The following is a 20,975-nucleotide window of genomic DNA, read 5'->3' on the forward strand; positions in this document are numbered from 1 at the left end:
CCATTTTAAACTCTCCTCATTCTTTGTTCTAGTTCCCGCACAGTCCCACCTGACAGGGCCATTATGGGAGGGTCTTTGTCTTTCAAGGTGTGAAACACATCAACGAATGTCTTACACATTTTAAATCAATATATTGTTTGTGGGCAGGGTTAGGCAGGATGATTTTCACATAGTTTTGAAGCAAAAATTCTAGGCTACTTGATACAATTTTCAAAAGTCTTGTGAACAAATAATCAATATGGGTTAAATGGCCTTATTTCAGTGACAACATTTTTTTTGTTTTTTCACAAACCATGCATAAACGTCATTTTCTCAAAACTACAAACTTTTACGTACATGCTGCTTACATATTTTTGTAGCAGAGTTTGTGCTGAATAAGCACAAATGTCAGAGCATATCAGAACACCTCGAGGGCCCAGAAAACCCCTCAGACCCCAGAGGGTTAAAATAACATTCAAACTATAAAATAACATAAATATTTATATCGAAAGCCACAGCAGAAATGCAGCTCACAGCAGTGTTTTGTGAACGAATTTGCAGCTTTGAACAAATCGTGAGAGTCAATGATTCAATGACCCATTCATAAATACAACCACTTTCTTCTGAATGAATGAATGACTCGATGACTCACTCATAAAGACAGTGTCTTACCGCCACCTACTGGTGGTTTTAATTAAATATTTAAAATATCACTTCGTTTTTTCCATCACTGCATATTCTCCATTGAACATTTTTTTTATTTTTCTTAGTGGTGGGCCGTTATCGGCGTTAACGTGCTGCGTTAACGTGAGACTCTTATCGGGCGATAAAAAAAATATCGCCGTTAATCTATTCTCAAAGTTGGGTTGGGAGCTGGGTCTATACTACGCAAGCTATGATGACTTTCACCTTGATATTTTAGTGCGGATGTAGCCTATACCTAGCCGAATTTGGTTCGGTGTTCGGTACGCATTTTCAAACCGAACGGTTTGTTGGACCATTTTTCCTGCCGACTTAAATTTCGTTATTTCAAATGTAGGCGGGTCGCGCGTGGCAGAGACGCTGGCGCGAGGGGATGGGTAGGTTTAAGGTTGAGGGTAGGGTTAGCTGCCTCTAAGGAGCAATTGGGGGCTTAAAACACCATCGAGCCTGGCGCGACCACAACATTCTCGACATCAAATGGCAAACGTAATGTAAGCGGAACGAAACTGAGCTACTCGTTATTGTGTGGTTGACGGACCGTTGTTTATCAGTTTGGACCAAAGCAGCGCAAGCCGATCTCGATCAAGCGACACTGTTACTACACATCGCTAATACGAGATCCAGTAAAGAAATCATTTGAATTCGCTACTTAAGTAATAACATTGCTGTGAGATCTAGTGAGAAACATTCACATTTCTCCGTTATTAACGGATCAAACAGCGCGTGGAAACCAGGAAGAAACATTGTGCCATGAATGAACTATCCAGTGCCACAGATCTGCAACATTTACCATGGATTTACTGTAGTAACACTAACTGCAACCATGGAAGTTTGGCAGGAATAGGCTATAAATGCTTTCAAGTAACATTACGTTGGTTTTATTTTGACATTATGAATAAAATTGCTGCCCTCAAATGTTAATCTGAACTAAAAATAGACATTTGTTTATAACTACTTCAATATTAGGCTACATTTCATTTTTTCCAAGGAGCTGTTTTGTTTTATATGCTCATAAGAAGTCTATTATAGCTCCATCATTGCTCAAAGTAAAAAATAAATAAATAAAATCATACTTTATTATGTTAGTTTTAATAATAAAAAAAAAACTCTGTCATTTCTTCACAAGTTCTGTTAAATGTCACTTTGTATTTAAGAAACACGTGCCCTTTATTCATTATTTGGGTAGCACAGAATTCGTCAGAATTCAAATGAGCCATTTTAATCTAGATTAATTCCAAGATTACAGTGAGATTAATCTAGATTAAAAAAATTAATCTATGCCCACCACTAATTTTTTTTTAATTTTGATTTAAGAGGGCAAATATTGTCCCTTATTGGAAAAGATGTGACTGCAGTCTAAGTTTAAGAGAGGGTCTCAAAAGTTTAAGAACTACAGATCTAGCCTATGAGGCGCATGAACATGCTTTGTCTCTAGGAGTTAGGGCTTATTCCACCAGGGGGGTTCCATCCTCCAGGGCTTTTGCAAGAGGCAACCCCGTGCAGCAATTATGTGATGGGGCAGGCAGGTCCTCTCTGCACACAGTCTCTCCCTATGGAGGATCCCTTTCTCTCCCTATGGAGAAATCACTTCTAGTCAATGACTTTATAAGCACATACAACCTGGACTTTATATTTCTAAATGAAACTCTCTCCTGCCATTGAAGTTAGATCTGTGTCTGTCAAGAAGAGATGCCTAAATGAGAACACTAGTGTACTATTTATGAAGGCCATATCCCTAAGACCGAGCATATCTGCTGACTCGGTTGATTCTCTCCTTGATTCTTTTAACTCAAAGGTTAAAAATGTAATTGATGATATTGCTCCTGTGAAAGTCAGGAAGAATGGTAAACAAAAAGCACCTTGGAGAAACTCAACAGCAGTGCAAATTATGAAAAGACAATGCAGAAAATCAGAGCGCATGTGGCGAAAGACAAAACTTATAATCCACTATAACATCTATAGAGACACCATTCGTGCTTTCAATATGGAACTAGGCAAAGCTAGACAGACTTTCTTCTCCAATATCATAAACAGAAACCTAAATAATACTCGAAATCTCTTCGCTACTGTCGACAGACTAACAAATCCCCCAAGCGAGATTCCCAGTGAAATGCTCTCCGACAGCAAGTGTAGTGAGTTTGCTACCTTTTTCTCTGAGAAAATCAATAATATTAGAAAGGTGATCAGCACATCCTTGAGTTGCGCTGGGGTCAGTCAGATCAGACTTCAACCTGAGAAAGTAGTTACTATGTCTGATTTTGAAGAAATTGATGGCAAAATTCTGAAAGAAACCGTTCAGCACCTTAAAACATCAACCTGCGCCCTTGACACACTTCCCACATCTTTTTTTAAAAGTGTGTTAGACTGTTTAGAAGCAGATCTCATAGAAGTGGTAAATGCCTCACTTTTCTATGGAAGTTTTCCAAACTCCCTTAAAACTGCTGTTGTCAAACCCCTCCTGAAAAAGAGCAATCTGGATAAGACTATATTAAGCAACTATAGACCGATCTCAAATCTTCCTTTCACAGGCAAAATCATTGAAAAAGTTGTCTTCAACCAGCTGAACAAATTCTTAAACTCAAATGGATACTTTGATAATTTTCAATCTGGCTTCCGATCGCATCACAGCACAGAGACAGCGCTCATTAAGATAATAAACGATATTCGCTTAAATACTGATTCAGGCAAATTATCAGTGCTGGTTCTACTCGACCTCAGTGCTGCATTTGACACTGTCGATCACAAAATACTTCTGGACAGGCTGGAAAACTGGGTGGGGTTTTCTGGGACAGTTCTAAAATGGTTCAGGTCATACTTAGATGGGAGAGGTTATTATGTGAGTATAGGTGACCATAAGTCTGAGTGGACGCCCATGACATGCGGAGTCCCTCAAGGCTCAATTCTTGCGCCACTCCTGTTCAACCTGTACATGCTCCCAATGAGCCAAATAATGAGAAAGAACCAAATCTCTTACCACAGCTATGCAGACGACACACAGATCTACTTAGCCCTATCGCCTAATGATTACAGCCCCATTGACTCTCTGCTTCAATGCATTGATGAAGTCAACAGCTGGATGTGCCAAAACTTTCTACAGTTAAACAAAGACAAAACTGAAATCATTGTGTTTGGAAACAAAGATGAAGTTCTCAAGGTGAACGCATACCTTCACTCTAAAGGTCAAACAACTAAAAATCAGGTCAAGAATCTTGGTGTGTCTTTAGAGTCAGACCTTAGTTTCAATAGTCATGTCAAAGCAATAACTAAATCAGCATACTATCATCTGAAAAATATTGCAAGAATTAGATGCTTTGTTTCCAATCAAGACTTAGAAAAACTAGTGCATGCTTTCATCACCAGCAGGGTGGATTATTGTAATGGACTCCTCACTGGCCTTCCCAAAAAGACCATAAGACATTTGCAGCTCATACAGAACGCTGCAGCCAGGATTCTTAGCAGAACCAGAAAATATGATCATATCACACCAGTCCTCAGGTCATTACACTGGCTGCCAGTTACTTATAGGATTGATTTTAAAGTATTATTACTAGTATATAAATCATTCAATGGCCTAGGACCTCAATACATTGCAGATATGCTCACGGAATACAAACCCAACAGATTACTCAGATCATTAGGATCACATCAGCTAGAAGTTCCAAGAGTTTACTCTAAGCAAGGAGAGTCTGCTTTTAGCTATTATGCCAGCCGCAGCTGGAACCAGCTTCCAGAGGAGATCAGATGTGCTCCTACATTAGTCACATTCAAATCCAGACTCAAAACACATCTGTTTAACTTTGCATTTAATGAATGAGCACTGTGTCACTGTTTGTCCGACTGTTTATACTGTGTCTTATTTTAGTCTTTATTCTAAACTGTTTTAATTATTTTTAGTTCTTTCTCGTTTCTTTATTTTAAACTGTTCTTTATTCTAAACTGTTTTAATTATTTTTAGTTCTTTCTTGTTTCTTTATTTTAAACTGTTTTGTATATTCTTATTTCTTCTGATTATTTTTAATAGTATGTAAAGCACTTTGAATTACCATTGTGTATGAAATGTGCTATATAAATAAACTTGCCTTGCCTTGCCTTGCCTTTACCACTCTACAGATAAAGCGTTGTCGGGAAAATTCGTTTCGCGTACCTTCCCCGAAGTGATGAAATAAAATAAAATTCTGTATCAAAAACTATAAGGAAACACCAGTACTTTGTTTAGGCTTGGTTTGTAGGGAATTCCAAACCTGAGCACATATATTCAAATGCACATAACTATAGAACCAATTCTTAATGCGCATGTGAACGCCATCAGCGTTTCTCACAGGTTCGCGTTTAAAGTCTGTGTAGAGAGAATGGTGTCGTCTTAGCGACCCCTAATTTAATAACAAATGATCGTTGCGACGGAAGCGAATCAATCAAAACTAACTTTAGCTGGAAAATAACTTTATTAAAGAACCGCTATAAAGCCAAAACAATCTCTGTTACCTTAAATTATACGTTTATCTCTGTAAAGCTGCTTTGAAACAATCTACATTGTTAAAAGCGCTATATAAATGAAGATGACCTGACTTGACTTGACTTGACTTGCACACATTTATCAGATTTCATAGTTTGAATATTCATGGGCTCACATGTTCTTGAGTCAACATCCCAAGCTCTTGTCTGAGACCTCGCCAGTGTTTGTGAGCACACACTACACAACCTTGAGGGGTCCAGACACTTCCAAGTGCGACAGACAGTATTGGTATTCTCATTCCCATTGTGCATTTTCTCTATCCCAAAGTGATAACCTGAAGGTGCACCTGTTTCAGGTTTATTTATAGCCTCTATAGTTACACTGTAAAAAATGTAACTGTGATTTTTACGTTAAAAAAACGGCAACTGTGGTTGCCAGAACTTTACTGTCAAAAATACGGTAGCAACCCGTTATTGGTTTTACAGACTTAACTTAAAATTTACAGTAATAAACCGTATTTTATTATCTGATATAATGTGAATTTACCGTCCTATTGAAGTTTTAATATCTGTTTTGTACCATAATACACTGATAACCACCAATCACAGCAGTGATGATAGTCACATGATCAATCAAAGCTCATCACAAGCAGCTCTTCCACAAGAAAGCTAATACTATAGAAGCTGCACAGTGTCATTCACACAAACATTAAACACCATCACGGTAAAACACATGAAATTTTAAAAATGCAATAAACATTAATTTAACAACATTAAATGTAACATAAAACCCTAATGTACATAACTGATTAGAAAAAAACGAAGAAAACTATGAAGACACAAACATAGTTATTTCAACAAAAATACATCAAATGTGAAGTGTCACACAGGGAATTGTGGGAATGTCAATTTACGTTTTTTTCACTGTAAATTATACAATGAGTTGTTCTTTTTCACTTTCAAAAACTGTAAATTTAATGGTATTTTACAGTAAAATTACATTAAATGTACCATTAGATCTATCACAGTTAATTACCGTATATAGTACGGAAACTTTCTGTTAACCAATTAACAGTTTTTCACTGTAGCATTTTTACAGTCTTTTATCGTTAAAATTACAATAATTTTTTACAGTGTACTTCTGAGGGCAGTATCTTCATCTAAAAATAAAATTAAGAAATTATTTTGTCCAGACGGATCCGGTGTTTTGGGATCCTGAAACCGCTATTTTTTTTTAAACCGGGTCCCAGAGTGGATAGATTTGAAAACGACACCCTTGCATTTTCGCGTGTACAGCCAAAGCCAGCCGTATATTTTATGAAACGATGATGTCATCACCCCACGTGTCGACCCTACTCAGACATCGCTACGTCACGTAACAGAAACAACAACTGCGGACTACATGCTTGTGTTTGTGCTGCAGAAGCTAACGAGCCTTTTAGTTTTTTATTTATTATTTACTTGAATGTATTTTTACTTTATTTCTTTATTTTACTGTTGTCATATTAGGACATTTCATATTTTGTACCAAGCCATTTATAGTTGTTTAGATTGTTCAATAAAGTTCTTTATTGAAAGATTGTTCAAAGAACGAGGGTAAACAAGATCGGTTAGGGAAAGCTCTGGCTTCGTTTGGATGTGGCCTTAGACTTGAAAAGCTTGGCTCTTGATTTATGAAGTATTTCAAATAATATGAGGTTGAAATCCTTGCGTGAATTTCAGTAGTACAAACATATCATGTAACAGACTTTTAAGTAGCTTTTTACAAGTACAAACAAGTAAACGTGAACAACATATTAATTTTAAGCATGCTTATGCAATGCTTAATGATAGTTGACAAATGTTTATAATTCATTATAAGTTAGTACACTGTGAATGTAGAAAATGTTTTTCAAAATATCGTGCTTGATATAATAATAATAAATAAAAATGATAAATACATAAATATTTTAAATATATTGCAGTAGGCCTACACATTTATAAAGTATATATTTTAAACCCACTAAAAGTTTCATAATTTTGCTATGTTCTTGCTGTGTATAGCTAATTTCTTAAAAGTGTAAATAAACATATATTAATTACCATTAAATATAAATATGCTTGTATTTAGCATATTTCTTAAAAAAGTGTAACACACTTTGATCTCACAGTAATCTCTCCATATAGTCACAATGTGAGGTCACAGTGAGCTAAAAGTGAATTCACTGTGTGCTCATATTATGGCCACGTGATTCACCACAGCTAGTAATGTTACATCGCTAAGACGGCAAATTTTGGTTGAAAATGAAAATTAGGTTGACGTCTAAACATTTGATTGATTGACTGTTAGTTATAGCAAGAACAGTAAGAGACATTGTAATCAGATGATGCCAGCTGCTTGATGTCAGTTCAGTGTTACATATACTCTAATGATGGGAAGTTCGGATCATTTTACTGACTTTTTTGATCGATCTAATTCAACAAAATTAACAAATCTTTATTTGAGTCATTTCGTTCATTTAAGTGGCTTTAAATGTTATGCTCTTAACAGCTAAATTCCCTGAAAACGTCCACCTACGCAATCTTGATCATATTTTAAATTAAGAAATCTTTATAATGCAGCCAAAGATGATTTACAGGGAACATAAATATTTACCTTCCGAGTCTTTGGTCCATTTGTCATGTGACACACGCAATGAATGAACCATCACTAATTTACTTGTAGTGTGGACACTACAGGATTTTCCTGTGGGGTTGAAAGGGTTAACAGTGTAAGATAAAAAGACACACCCACAAAATGTATTTTAACAGTAATAAACTGTAAATGGATAGTTTTCTGTAAAATTGAGTTTTGTGGAATTTATGTGTTTCCATTGGGCGTATTTTCAATTTCAGTTTCAGTTTGCCCAATCTGAAGGGTAATGGAAACGTGGCTAGTGAATGTGTAGTTGCTGATCCAGTGAAAATCTCCTTATTTAAAATATATTTTTTTAGTGATCTCAAATTAAATACGTTCACAGTAATATTATGCTCACATTATTAGAGCATTATAAATATAAGTAAATACATGTACTGTAAATGGCAGTAGGTCAATTTAAAGCAGCTGTTTTCTGCAAATGAAATGAGTTAACTCGATACAATTAACAGTAAATTACAGGCAACAGTGTTATTTTACCATTAATTTGCAGGACAACGTTTTACAGTGTACATTATATGCATATTTATCCATTTCATATTTCATTTAATATCCAATCCAATCCACTTTATTTCTATAGCACATTTTACAAACATAGAGTTACCAAAGTGCTGCACAAAAGACTCAGAACATACAAAAGAATCAGTATAAAATCATTTCAACAAAATAAGAAAACATATATATATATAATCGAATAAAAATTATATACCACAAAATAAACACCACAGAGGACCACACAACTCACGCGGAGTTAAAAGCCAGAGAATAAAAATGAGTCTTTAGACGAGCCTTAAAACACTCAACTGTAGGGGCAGTTCTGACATGGAGGGGCAGAGCATTCCAGAGTTTAGGGCCAACCACAGAAAAGGCCCTGTCCCCCCGAGTTTTAAGTCTTGACTTGGGGACCGCAAGCTGGAACTGGCCCTCTGACCTCAGTGTCCGAGCTGGCGTATAAATTTGGATGAGGTCCGAGATATATGTTGGGGCCAGTCCATTTATAGCTTTAAAAACAAACAATAAAATCTTAAAATCAATCCTAAAGCGAACAGGAAGCCAGTGCAATGAAGCAAGAATTGGGGTTATATGAGCGCGCTTTTTGGTTCCTGTTAAAAGACGTGCTGCAGAATTTTGGACTAACTGTAAGCGTGAAAGTGCATTTTGATTTATACCAATATAAATTGCATTACAGTAGTCTAAACGAGAAGAAATAAAAGCATGTGTAGCTTGTTCAAAACTGTTAAAAGACAAAAACGGTTTAACTTTGGCTAAAAGGCGAAGATGATAAAAACTAGATTTCACTACTGCATTTATTTGTTTGTTTAGTTTAAAATCACTGTCTATTTTTACCCCAAGGTTAGTTATCACAGGATGCACAAAATCATCGAGGGGGCCCAAATCTATCATGGGGTTAGTGGGGCCAAACTGCATAATCTCTGTTTTACTCTCATTTAATTTTAAAAAATTTTGGGCCAACCACGCTTTGACGTCATTTAAACATTCAAGTAGGGGTGTCAGGGGGCTGCCTTCATGCTTTCTGATTGGCATATAAATTTGACAATCATCAGCATACAGATGATAGGAGATGCCATGCTTTTTAAAAATTTTTCCAAGTGGAAGGAGGTACAATGTAAAAAGAATAGGACCAAGAATTGATCCCAATTGATTAATAGTAATAACATCTTTTACTATTGCACTAAATGAACAACATTCACATTCGAATGACCAACAACAAGAAGTCCAACCTATACAAAGTAATTTGATTATGCAAATAAACGATTGACTCTCCAATGGAATAATGTACAGGGAGTGAACATTTCCATTATAAAAAAAAAAAAAAAAAAAAAGCCACCTCTATTATCCCAATCTCAAATCCAGGAGATTGGGAATGGTAGAAAAGAATAATTCATATTTTAAACTGTGGAGTTGAAACTTACGGTATGTTTTTTTTATTCTAGAGTAACCTCTAATATAAATATGTACAAAAAAAAACAAAACAAAAAAAACAACAACATTTGGACGACCCCCTAAGAGCAATAGTCTATTTGTCTTTGTGTGTGTCTGACAAGAGTATGAAATGTAGAAGAATAAATGTTTAAACTTGGAGAATATATTCTGCTGTGTTTCTGAATGTCTCATATGCACAGGGCCAGTGACTGATGCTCAAGTGACTGCTGCTAAAGTCTGCAGTGCTGTTGAATATGCTCAAGCTAAAAGGGATCTTTTTGAACACCTCGGCTTGGGCATTAATGACTTTCAGAATATCAGAATGTGGCCCTTGATATTCAACAGTTATGGCTCGTACTACGGTTCCCACCCTGCTGAGATTTATTTGGACATGTATGTGACCTCCATCATAAAAGTGGTATGTGTCCAGCATGATTTATCTTCTCATTCAAGTCATTATGGGATGTCAAGCAGTTGTAATATCATCTCTCAACAAACTTATATCTACAGGATGAAAAAGCCCAGAGTCTCACGACACAGGTCAAAGTGCTAACAGTAAGTGTTTTAAAAAAAATTATTTCATTCTTATTTCACAAAGTTTTACTTCATTTACAGAATTTTGTCACATGATCAGAGGTTTAATTGGATTTTCGAGCATACAGTATCTGTCTTATAATCACTCTGAACTTCTCTATAATTCTAACTTTTCCAGCAGTGGCCAATTTGGGATATGCAGTGGGCTAGAAATGAATTTTGTGGAATTGAAACATTTGCTGCCCCCAAAAATATGTTTTGGACTCCAGACATTGGTATACTGGAAAGGTATAAAAAATGACTTATGTCAGAAACTTTTATTTCAGTGGTTTTTGCCTTTTAGTGACAAAATGATGGACAGAATAAGGGTACTGGTATGACAAAAGAGAAATGACAAAACAGATTCAAAGACTTGGTTCATACTGAAGATAAAACAGCTTTTTCTGGTCAAATCAGATATTTAAGATTGATTGTTCACATTATCATTTTGTAATCTGTTTAATCAGACAGTGATCATGGCCAAAAAATTATGATTGTATCAAAACATAACCAACACCACCTGATCAACTTTTCTCTTTGTTTATCTGGCAGTTATAACCCAGATACAACAGCCAAACAATATCTAATGTTTACAGTTTAAGGGTCTAGAGCCCAACTAAAGCAAACACCGATCACCATAACGGTGTCTTAAACAATTAGGTTGAAGTCAGTTGTAGTTCTTGTGTTTCACTTTCCTTCAGTGATTCTGCTTGTTAACAGCAGGTGTTCATCACTAATGCTCAATCTTTATTGATGAATCACTTGATTATCTCATTAACTTTAACACTGATTCAGAGTTACTTTAACACTCTTTAGAGGGGGACCATATGTACTCTGAGCAGTGTTGATTTAACACTGATTTTGCTGTATATTATTTTGGTAATTAGTGTCCTTTTCGAGTCTCCAAGTGTCCTTTCTGTAACCTTGAAAAAGCTTGCAGAAAATACAGTTTTGTGAGAATCATCCTTCAATACAATAGTTTATTTAGCTGGATATAGCAAATGATGACACAAAAAAATATATACAGTCCTGTTCTTTGAACGTTTAAAAATGACAAACACTTGTTATGTTGCTTACTACACTCTGCTGAGGAAATAGAGCTTTAAAAATAAACATGACTTACAGCCGTCACCATTTTTCAAATAAATGACCAATTTGAAGCTTCTGTGACGTATGTGGCCGACTAAAGTGTGCAGCCTTCAAAACGAGATAAAGCTCTTGGTTAGCTGGTTAATCAGTATCTGCAAGTTACTTTTGATTTGAATACTGTCTTTAATCACCATGTCTTTATTAATCAGTGTTAATTTATATTTTATTCATTTAGCATCAAGACTGATTTTGGAACAAAGGATTCTCCAAATGTGCTGTTGTTCTATTTCGGCGCTGCAGTCTCAGTTGACTTCTTATCTCTGACCACGGCCTGTAAGATGGATCTCTACAGGTTTCCCTTCGACACCCAAATCTGCAATATTACATTTCAGTCTACAGCATATTCAAGTACATCTCAAACACACAAATCAGTTTTGACAAACAAACACAAGATAACATGGTTTATTCTTCTAAACTATTTGACTTTAATATGAAATACAATTTTAATGTCTGTTCCCACAGAGCGGGATGTTACAATTAAACTAATGAGTGACCAACCATACATCAATAATTTCTCACAGGGGCTTTTTCAGGCCCAGGGAGAGTGGGAGCTCCTCGATATAAGTTACACTAATTCTACCATCATTAGGTGGCTTGAATTCGATCAGCTGATATATCAGGTACAGAGCACAGGATATGGAGTGCAAGCCCATATTAAATATTTAAATAAATAAATAAATAAATAAAAAAACACACGAAAGATCAGCTAGTTGATGAGTTTGTGAAAAATATGCGCATAAATGACATACAATTTGCAAAATACAATTTGTACATTTTAATTTTAACCTTTAAGGCAATTCATTTATTGCCATTTTCCAAAAAATTAGGGCGCAAGTATTAAAATTAAATTTTTAATGTGTGTGCTGTTTTTTTTACACCAAAGTGTGGAATTATATTATAATATATATTACAGAATTTTATCCATTATTTTACTATTTAATGTTCAAAGTCAACATTTAAATTCTATGAAGGTTTTGCTTATAAGTAATACTCAGAGGTGGAAATTAACGAATTACATTTACTCAAGTACTGTTATTAAGTAGTTTTTTTTGTGTACTTCTACTTTTTTAAGTAGTTTTTAAAATTTGTAATTTTACTTTTACAAAAATACAATGCATTAAAATGCAAGCAGGGTTAATGCAGTGCATATTTTTTTCAAGTAGTGCAATTCAACAAGCTTTTTTGTTTCAAAAACATTTGGCATTATTTTACTTCCATAATAGTAACACCAAAGCAGTGTTAGAGTTAGTTAGATACTTTTATTTGAAGTATTGTACTTCGCTACATTTAAAATCATATCTGTTACTGAGTTAAAATAAGTTATAATAATACAAAGGTTCTCAGTTGCCAGGGGGCTTGTTAAATAATTAGCTATAACCTGCCGTATTTTTCGGACTGTAAAGTCACGTTTTTTTAAATCATGAAACATGCTGTGATTTATTCCAAAGTGATTTAGGCATATCTAATGCATTTAACATCAAATAATCTACATTTTGACGTTCAAAAGTAGGCGCACCAAGAAGGCTATTCGCTATTATATGTCTTGGTTAATCTTTGGTGTGCGCCAGAAAGATCTTCAAGGAGGCCGAGACGCGCTAAAGCAGTGCATCATGTTGTTTTCTTAATTTTTAAAAGGCATGACATTTTGTAGTCATGTTGTCATTTTGTAGTGAATGTACACAAACAAAGCTATACATTTTACTGTTTCGAATAATGTCATATTATCTGTATGACTATAAATGACAGAGTATTAAGTTATTTCCTGTGCTGAGGAACAAATCCAAGTGATAGCACTCACACAATATTATCAGTTTACTTCTGGCATTGCTAACTTGACATCGCGGCAATACTTAGCATCCAAATGTTACAGAGAGCAACCGTCAAAGACGCTATTTTATGATGTGATAGTGTTTCGCAAAGTTTGTCTACTCTTCTACTACACACTCAAAAGTAGGCCCTTCACTACAACCCGTCAAAAAAAAAAAAGTTTGGTTTAACTTGAAGAAATCATGACAGAAATATATTTCTATTGCAGCCCTACAATAGAATGTACTTTCTCAAAATAATAATAATAATAATACTAAAAACAACAATAATTATAATACAATTTATTTGAACATTATTTAAGGATTTTTTTCCCCCATGGTTTCATTTAATAAATTTGTTTTGCAGCCCTTTGCCAAAAAATGAAAGGATATAAGTTTAGTAAATTTTCAGTTGATTACCACCATTTTTGATCATATATTTGTATTAAATCATGAAAAGAAGAAAGACTTTTCTGAATAAAATACATTTAATACGACTCTCTTATTCTCAAACATTTTAATAAATTATTAATGATACAAATAAGTTGTTTAACTAATTCATAATCGGTTATTGAATTTAGTTGATTAGACATATTTTACTGAGATTTTTAATAAACAAACTAAACAAATGGTTTTAAGTTTGTTATAATAAAGCATTTGTTCAACCAAAAAACCTGTTTTTATTTTAACTGATGATAATAATAACCATAATTTAATAATATCGTTATTTTTTTTAATAATTGTTTAATATTGTAAACCGTTATATTTTCTGAGACGGTTATCATTCCAATGGAGAGTCCCCCACACCACTAGCCTGGGAAAACCCAGACAACTTCCGGCAAATTTAGATTTTCTCTGCAAGTAGTCTGGCAAAGAGCTCATTCAAGCCCATTTCTAATCCGTCGAAATCGCGGCACCAATCAGAAACGTTGAGGCGGGCTTTACACGATGACGATCGCTCTGATTGGTTTTAGGTCTATCCAATTGCGCCCAGAGGCATTTGAGCGACGTCCGTTCAACCTTTAAATGCATTATTATATTCAAATTGCAAACACATGAGGACAGTCTCCATGAAAGACCCACTGGCAGATGAACGTGCTACTACATTTCTCTCCAAAACGGTATAGGAAATTAAATTAGATTTAATAGAGGATTTTAACTGTGACAAGATGATTGACAGGGCAGTTTGCGTGACAGGATGCACGCGACAGATCCGTCCGATAAAGATGACGAAGTTGTATGTCCCAAAGCTTGCCTACTTTTTTGCTACACATTCAAAAGTAAATATCTTTTCTTCACAAAAAGAGTACATACTTTCATGGCGTAGTGTAACTTAGGCGAATTGGGACGCAGCATATGGCTTTACACGATGACGATCGCTCTGATTGGTTTTAGGTCTATCCAATTGCGCCCAGAGGCATTTGAGCGATGTCCGTTGGTGACGCCCCTTTGGAAATGAGTTATTAATGAAGCTTTGCCAGACCATAACTCAGTTACTACTGAGAATAGTCTGGTTTTAACCAGGCTACCACCCCAACCCCGCTGTTAAAAAATTATCAGTAACTTTTTAAGTTTTAAATTAGCTACTTTTTACTTACTTTATTATATTAGTTTTTTTGATTGTCTTGATTTATGGAGAATATTTATGTATTTTTTAAGTGTTCCCAATGTTAAAGTACATTTTGATGCTAATGTTACACTAATGTCTCTCTCTCTCTGTCTCTCTCTCTCTCTCTCTCTCTCTCTCTCTCTCTCTCTACATGACAGATCAATTTAAAAAGGAGACCTCGACTGTATGTCATAAACATTATAGTACCGGTATTTTTCTTCCTCTTGCTGGATGTGGCCTCCTTCTTCATTGACACAAATGGAAATGACAAGCTGGGCTTTAAAGTGACTTTACTGCTGTCTATTTCTGTGATGCTGCTGATTCTTAGTAACACACTGCCCTCTACAGCTGAACAACTCCCTCTGATCGGTGAGTCTAACTTTGACCTGAGTATTTACATTTTTTAGTTGAAGCTCAAATTAAATCACAACAATCAAACAATATGCATTAAACCTAGAGTATTCTCTTTAAATTAAATATAGCTGAGAATTTAAGGCAGAACAGTTGCAAATACTATTCAAGTCAAATGAATGTTGATGCCTCCTGTCACACCATGGCCTGTCCAGCAGAGGGAAACACAGCACAAGATCAACCTCCTCCAGACTTCCTGATTTTTTTTTATTCTTAAACTTGTTAAACATTACCAGAAAGGCATTGTTGTGGCAAAAATTCATTAAACAATCATCAACTGCGTAAGAGACACTCTGAAATTCAAATGATCATTAAAAAGTGTTTTATTCTTGCAAGAAGGCCCAGTTGCCACACAGAAGTCACCAGTACAGTCTGTGAAACAAGTGCGACGACGAGAGGGAGGGCAGAGGAGCCTTTAAACTGCTTTCAAGGTCTTCTGCTTACAGGCACTTATCTAAACAAGGAGATGCTTCCCTGCTAGTTTTCTGATACTGCTAAGTTTGATCTTACAAACTCACAAGTTCTAAATTGACCCTAGGGGTCAGAGGTCCCTTTTCAATCTGCCTCCTCCTGACGTCTCACCTGTTTCCCAGTGTTTAAAAACACACACACATTAGTCATATGTTGGCAGACCACATACAGTCCAGCAAAGAGTCATTTCAAAGTAAATGAAAATCAATACTGTAAATCAATGAAAATCAAAATTTTCCACAACACTTCCCCTTTTTTATCATTCATTGATAACTGATCAATCAAAACACATCCATCAGTCAATAATAATAATAATAATAATAAAAGTCTTACACTTATACTCTTCATCTCTGATTTTCATATGACTGATCACTCGTCTTTAAACTTGTAGAAAAAGAAAAGATTAAAATTAAATAAGCTTAGGCTGTTTTTTGTAAGGATAGGCCCTTAATTTTATAGCAAGCAAATAAAGGTTTATTCTGAAACCGGGCTAAATGAACAGGCACTGCTATTGCATTCCCAACACTATAGGTCGGACCCTCAGTCATCTCAGTATAAACAAGAAAAAGTGTAGTTTATATTTAGTAGGAAAAACAAGTCAATTCAACCCCCCTAGTTGAGCCATAAACCCCCCCAATGAGCCATAAAAATACAAAAAGATAAAAAGTAGATAAAAAGCCCTCATTTTCAAACCCTGTCCTTGTACGCCACCTCGTGACACGGATGACTGCTACTTTTAACCCTCTTTACACATTATCATCGTCCTTAGAAAGAAAGAATAAGAAAGTAAGAAAATAAGAAATTGAAAAACACCCCCCAATTTACCATGTTACTGTAGCTTCCGCTACTTCCACCGTCTGCCTAATTTTGTTCATCCTTGGGATAGGCTGTCATTTTCGCCAATTGAACAGACATTCCAGTACTCGTATTCACCCATGAATAACAAAATTATCAGAGTAACACATACAATCATAACTCCTATACATTCAGCCTTTTCCATTAATCCACACCCATCTACATTTTCCTAACCATATTTTGTTAACTTTTAATTAAATCGGGCAATGGTTTTACTTAGTAAGCTCTATTTAATACCCTATTTAATCAAATCTAACCAGAAGAGTCTTAGGATTTTATCCATTCTATCCAATGTGGTTGTTAAAAATTAACTCTGACTTTTCCATTACAGACCGACTGTCTTTTTTTTCCTTATGACCATACTTTACATCATTGAATAGATTTTCCACTTTTCCTGAAAACATTTGCACCAATCAAATCATTAGATATCAACAATAAGCCTTAGTTTGATTTAATCAAATAAAATCATCAACATCGTCACAAAACAGATTCTTCTGCTAAACTTAAACCATTAGTTGGTCCACATCCTCCTCCAGGTGTGTTAACCATCTCGTTCGCCCCATGGACATTCCGTCTTCACCAGGGTTACTCTTTGCGAGTTGTTGCAATGGGCTTTCCCTCGCTGGCAAGGGAGGTACGTTACTAGCACGTCCTTGATCCCTCACTTTGTGCTGTGCTCTATGGGATGGTTGAGGCTTGGACCCAGGTGTCACCCTCTCCAACCATTTTCTGATCATTACAAGATTTTTCAGATCCCGACCGCACCTCCACTGGAATGAACCATTTCCTGCCTGCTGTCACCTTTGAATGCAGACCCTAGCTATTTTGTTATTGACCGCTTGTCTGGCCGGTCGTCCCTTTTGGTGTGACCTGTTGAATCAACAGCCTGAAACATATTGTCACCCGATAATTTTGCTCATGTTAACAAAACAATATTTATACATTTGGAACAGAATCAGTTCTGTTTGACCTGACATTCTGCAAAAGGAAAGTTTTAAGTTATGCGCTGCGCAAGGTGTGGCACCTCTCTGCCATAATAACCCAGGCCAGGATAGTTCAGCCAAATTCATCCATAGCCATTATTTCACTGGGCACAGTCTGCCCTGTATCAAAAGTCTGCATGCTCTCTAAAGAAAAACAAATGCAGAGGTTATTGTCAGATAGTAAAGTACACATAGTTTCTTTTGTCTGCTGTGCTGTCGCGTCCTTCGCTGCCGAATCTGCCCTGTCGTTTCCTGTTGAAACAGTCCTTGTTATTAGCACACTTACAGACAGCAAATTTTGTTAGGGAGAAGAATGGCTTTTTGCAGGGCTTTTTCCCAATTAAACCCTGTGTCCTCCCAAAATGTATTGTCCCACTTGTGCGATTGCATTCATCAAATTTGAACCCCTTGGTATGGCAATTGTTACCATCCCCCTTTTGATGCATGATCTAAATTCGTGCATCAATTTAACATAATGGTGTTTGGGTAAACAAAGTTTTCAACACTAACCCAAATGTTGTCCTTCAGCCAAATTTCCCCCAGACATCTTTCTCTGCCTCTGAAACAAAACGTTACGTAAGCCACAATCTCATCTTCTTATCTAATAATTTGAAGGGCACTGGCCCTGAGTCTCACTGCTTTTCAGGCCTGTTATTTGGTCTCTTAAGTCAGTCATCTACAAACATTTTCCAATGTCGAAGTCATCAATTGTTTCTATCAGGTCAGGTCGTGGTGTACAGACTCAGTCAGTGTCAGTCAAACAACATCCTCCTCTTTTGTTCACTATAATCATAAATGTGAGGGGCTCTCTGGATAATTTGATATTGACCTAGCCAATGAGTCACTTTGTTGTTGCCATCAAATCTATAACATTGTCGTTCATCTTAACCCATGATGGACGGCGATCTACAACTTCACAATTCCCATTTACATAAATACTCAACCTGATCTAGAAAGTAATTCAAATCTACTGCACACCATAAATGACCAAAGTAATAACTAACAGACAGAGCTTGATGATCAATCAACTGAAACTTGCCCCGTGTTCTGTCTTGTCTTTTCATCAGATTTTTGCTTCTTTCAAATTTTCCATTTGCCTTAACCCATCTGTAATGATAAAACTCATCCCAGAGGTCAATGACACAATATACACACTATGGGGACAGAATAGCTCCTTTAAACTAACACATACCAAACATGAATCAACACACACATAAAACATACAATGTTGTCACCATCAAACACACACACATACCTGACTATGAACGGCTCATATTCTCATATTCATATCTTCTGGTGTTTACTCTAAACATATTTAAATTTTAAATAAGATTTTAAACTTCTCATTTTCCTGTAGCTTTTATCTAATTTTACATGGTCTCTTTACCAGTTTCAAAGCACGTTTGTTCATTATTCATTTTCTCTTAGAAAAGTCAGCTGGGTTGTTTTGGTTCATTATCATTATTTTGCTTCAGCTTGCTTTAGCAGGCGGATAACAGAAAGACGGACAGTCTACCATCCCTTCCTCCACTCAAGCAGTCTCTCTCACTATACACAAATAATCTTTTCAACAGCCTCCTAAGACTGTAATTTAGACAAAACATAATAATAAATTCATTACAATAACCTTTGACCATTAACCTTTATCCAGACTTTTCTTGAATCTACAAAAGCTGTCTTCTTCTTTAGCCACCAACATGTCTAATGACCTTCAGGAGTTAAAACTATCTTACAGACATATTATTTCAATATCAACTTCTATAATATTTTCCCTTGCCCATAAGGCAACCAGCATCATGTTCCTGACATAAATTAAGTTTTGTTACTGTCTCCACAACAAATAATGACTATCACCTCACGGTCTCAGCTGGCTCTTGAAAGCCCATTCCCATCAGCTCTTTATCTATAATCTTCATCAGGGTGATGTCCCCTGGCATAGTTGCAAACACTTGTCATAATGAAAAACAAGCCATACAATGAATGCGGTTTCTTGCAAGTGGTATAGAGGAACTCACATTTTCTGGGTCAGACTGCCGTAACTCCTCACAGCTCATCTCCCCTCTCAATGATTTGTTGATGCTACTGGCCTCACAGTCACCACTCAACTCTAATACCTTTCTCACATAAAACACCTCCCTTCTCTATTGGGCAGGTGCCCCAGTGGCGGTGAAGCCCTGGCTTAGGTTGTCCCCCTCTGGCCATCGGAGAATCTTACCCGTCTCTGGGTCGACACCTCATGCACACTGGTAACCGCTCTTTCCCATCACAAAATCAGTTTTCCTCAACAGAATCAGTTGTTTTCTGGAGCTTAGGAAAGGCACATTCAAGAGTCAACAGAGCCATCTGGACTGCCTAATAGTGTTAACACAGGGAGACAGGTTAATAACAACAGTATTTAATCACTTAAATCTTTTAAACATCTTCAAATCAGCAAAATCGCAATACTGAGATTATACTCAGTGAATTTAGTTATCACAACGTCCATTCAGTGTACTGTTACATCTGTAGCCGGAGCCATCAGCCCTGTTTCATGGTGGAGGCTAAAATCAGACAAAGAAGTTACTGGCCCTGAATTAAACTAGTCAAAAACGTCACTTCATCCATGTCTATGGTTTTCAACTAAAACACTGTGCCTTACTATATTATGACACAGGCTCAGATAACAGCTTTTAGCTGACATTGAATGAGAGAGACTCTGAGGCATTTAGGACTGGTACACTGCATTCTCATAAACTTCTAAAATCAAACTTTATCTACCATCTTTTAACTCTAGCCCAGCTTAAGGCATCCTTGCCAGAATTTACATGTATTTTCAAACAACCATATTTTACATTTGTCTTTTGCCCACATCAGGGAATTTAGACATTACATTACAAATTTCCTCTCAGATCTTGTCTCTGGCTGTTTCAGCCACAGCACTCACCAGATTCAGATAAGCAAACTGTTTCAGCCAATCACAAGCTTATCTTTTGAAAGCAAAACATCAGCTCCTAGTTCTTTCATGGTCAACACTATTCCTCCACGATCAAAACACTAACAATCTGTTTGTTTAATCAGATGCCTTTCTACACATTTTACATTTAGCAACTGTTAATCCAGTAATACTGCTTCTACTTATTTGATCACTGTATTCATCAATTCACTAGCTCTTTCCTTCAAAAGGATTCCCTTATAGGACTTCAATCTTTCAACCTTCTTTTAACCTTCAATCTTCGTATGACTTCCATCTATCAACTTTCCTTTAACTTTATTTTCTCCCTTATTTACTTGCACGTTCTTTTCACTTTCTTTAGCACTGCGTTCACATTCTTAGTTCTTTTCCAGACGAAAACTTTAATATCGTCATTTAAATACTGTTCTACTTTCAA

General features: G+C 36.0%; 1 protein-coding gene across 1 annotated transcript in view; it reads left to right on the plus strand.

Moving 5' to 3' along the window:
• Positions 1–13,072, plus strand: part of LOC311080848 (acetylcholine receptor subunit epsilon-like) — a gene marked incomplete at both ends in the record, with an annotated part of 36,270 nt that extends 23,198 nt beyond the window's left edge. The window contains 5 exons of the mRNA XM_084111007.1: positions 9,952–10,169; positions 10,262–10,306; positions 10,464–10,573; positions 11,649–11,765; positions 13,042–13,072. Of these exons, the coding sequence (XP_083967133.1) occupies positions 9,952–10,169; positions 10,262–10,306; positions 10,464–10,573; positions 11,649–11,765; positions 13,042–13,072 (521 nt within the window). The remainder of the gene's footprint in view (positions 1–9,951; positions 10,170–10,261; positions 10,307–10,463; positions 10,574–11,648; positions 11,766–13,041) is intronic.
• Positions 13,073–20,975: the final 7,903 nt, after the last annotated feature.

The sequence above is a fragment of the Abramis brama genome, assembly GCF_963993115.1.
Source record: "Abramis brama genome assembly, chromosome: 1".
NCBI lineage: Eukaryota > Metazoa > Chordata > Actinopteri > Cypriniformes > Leuciscidae > Abramis > Abramis brama.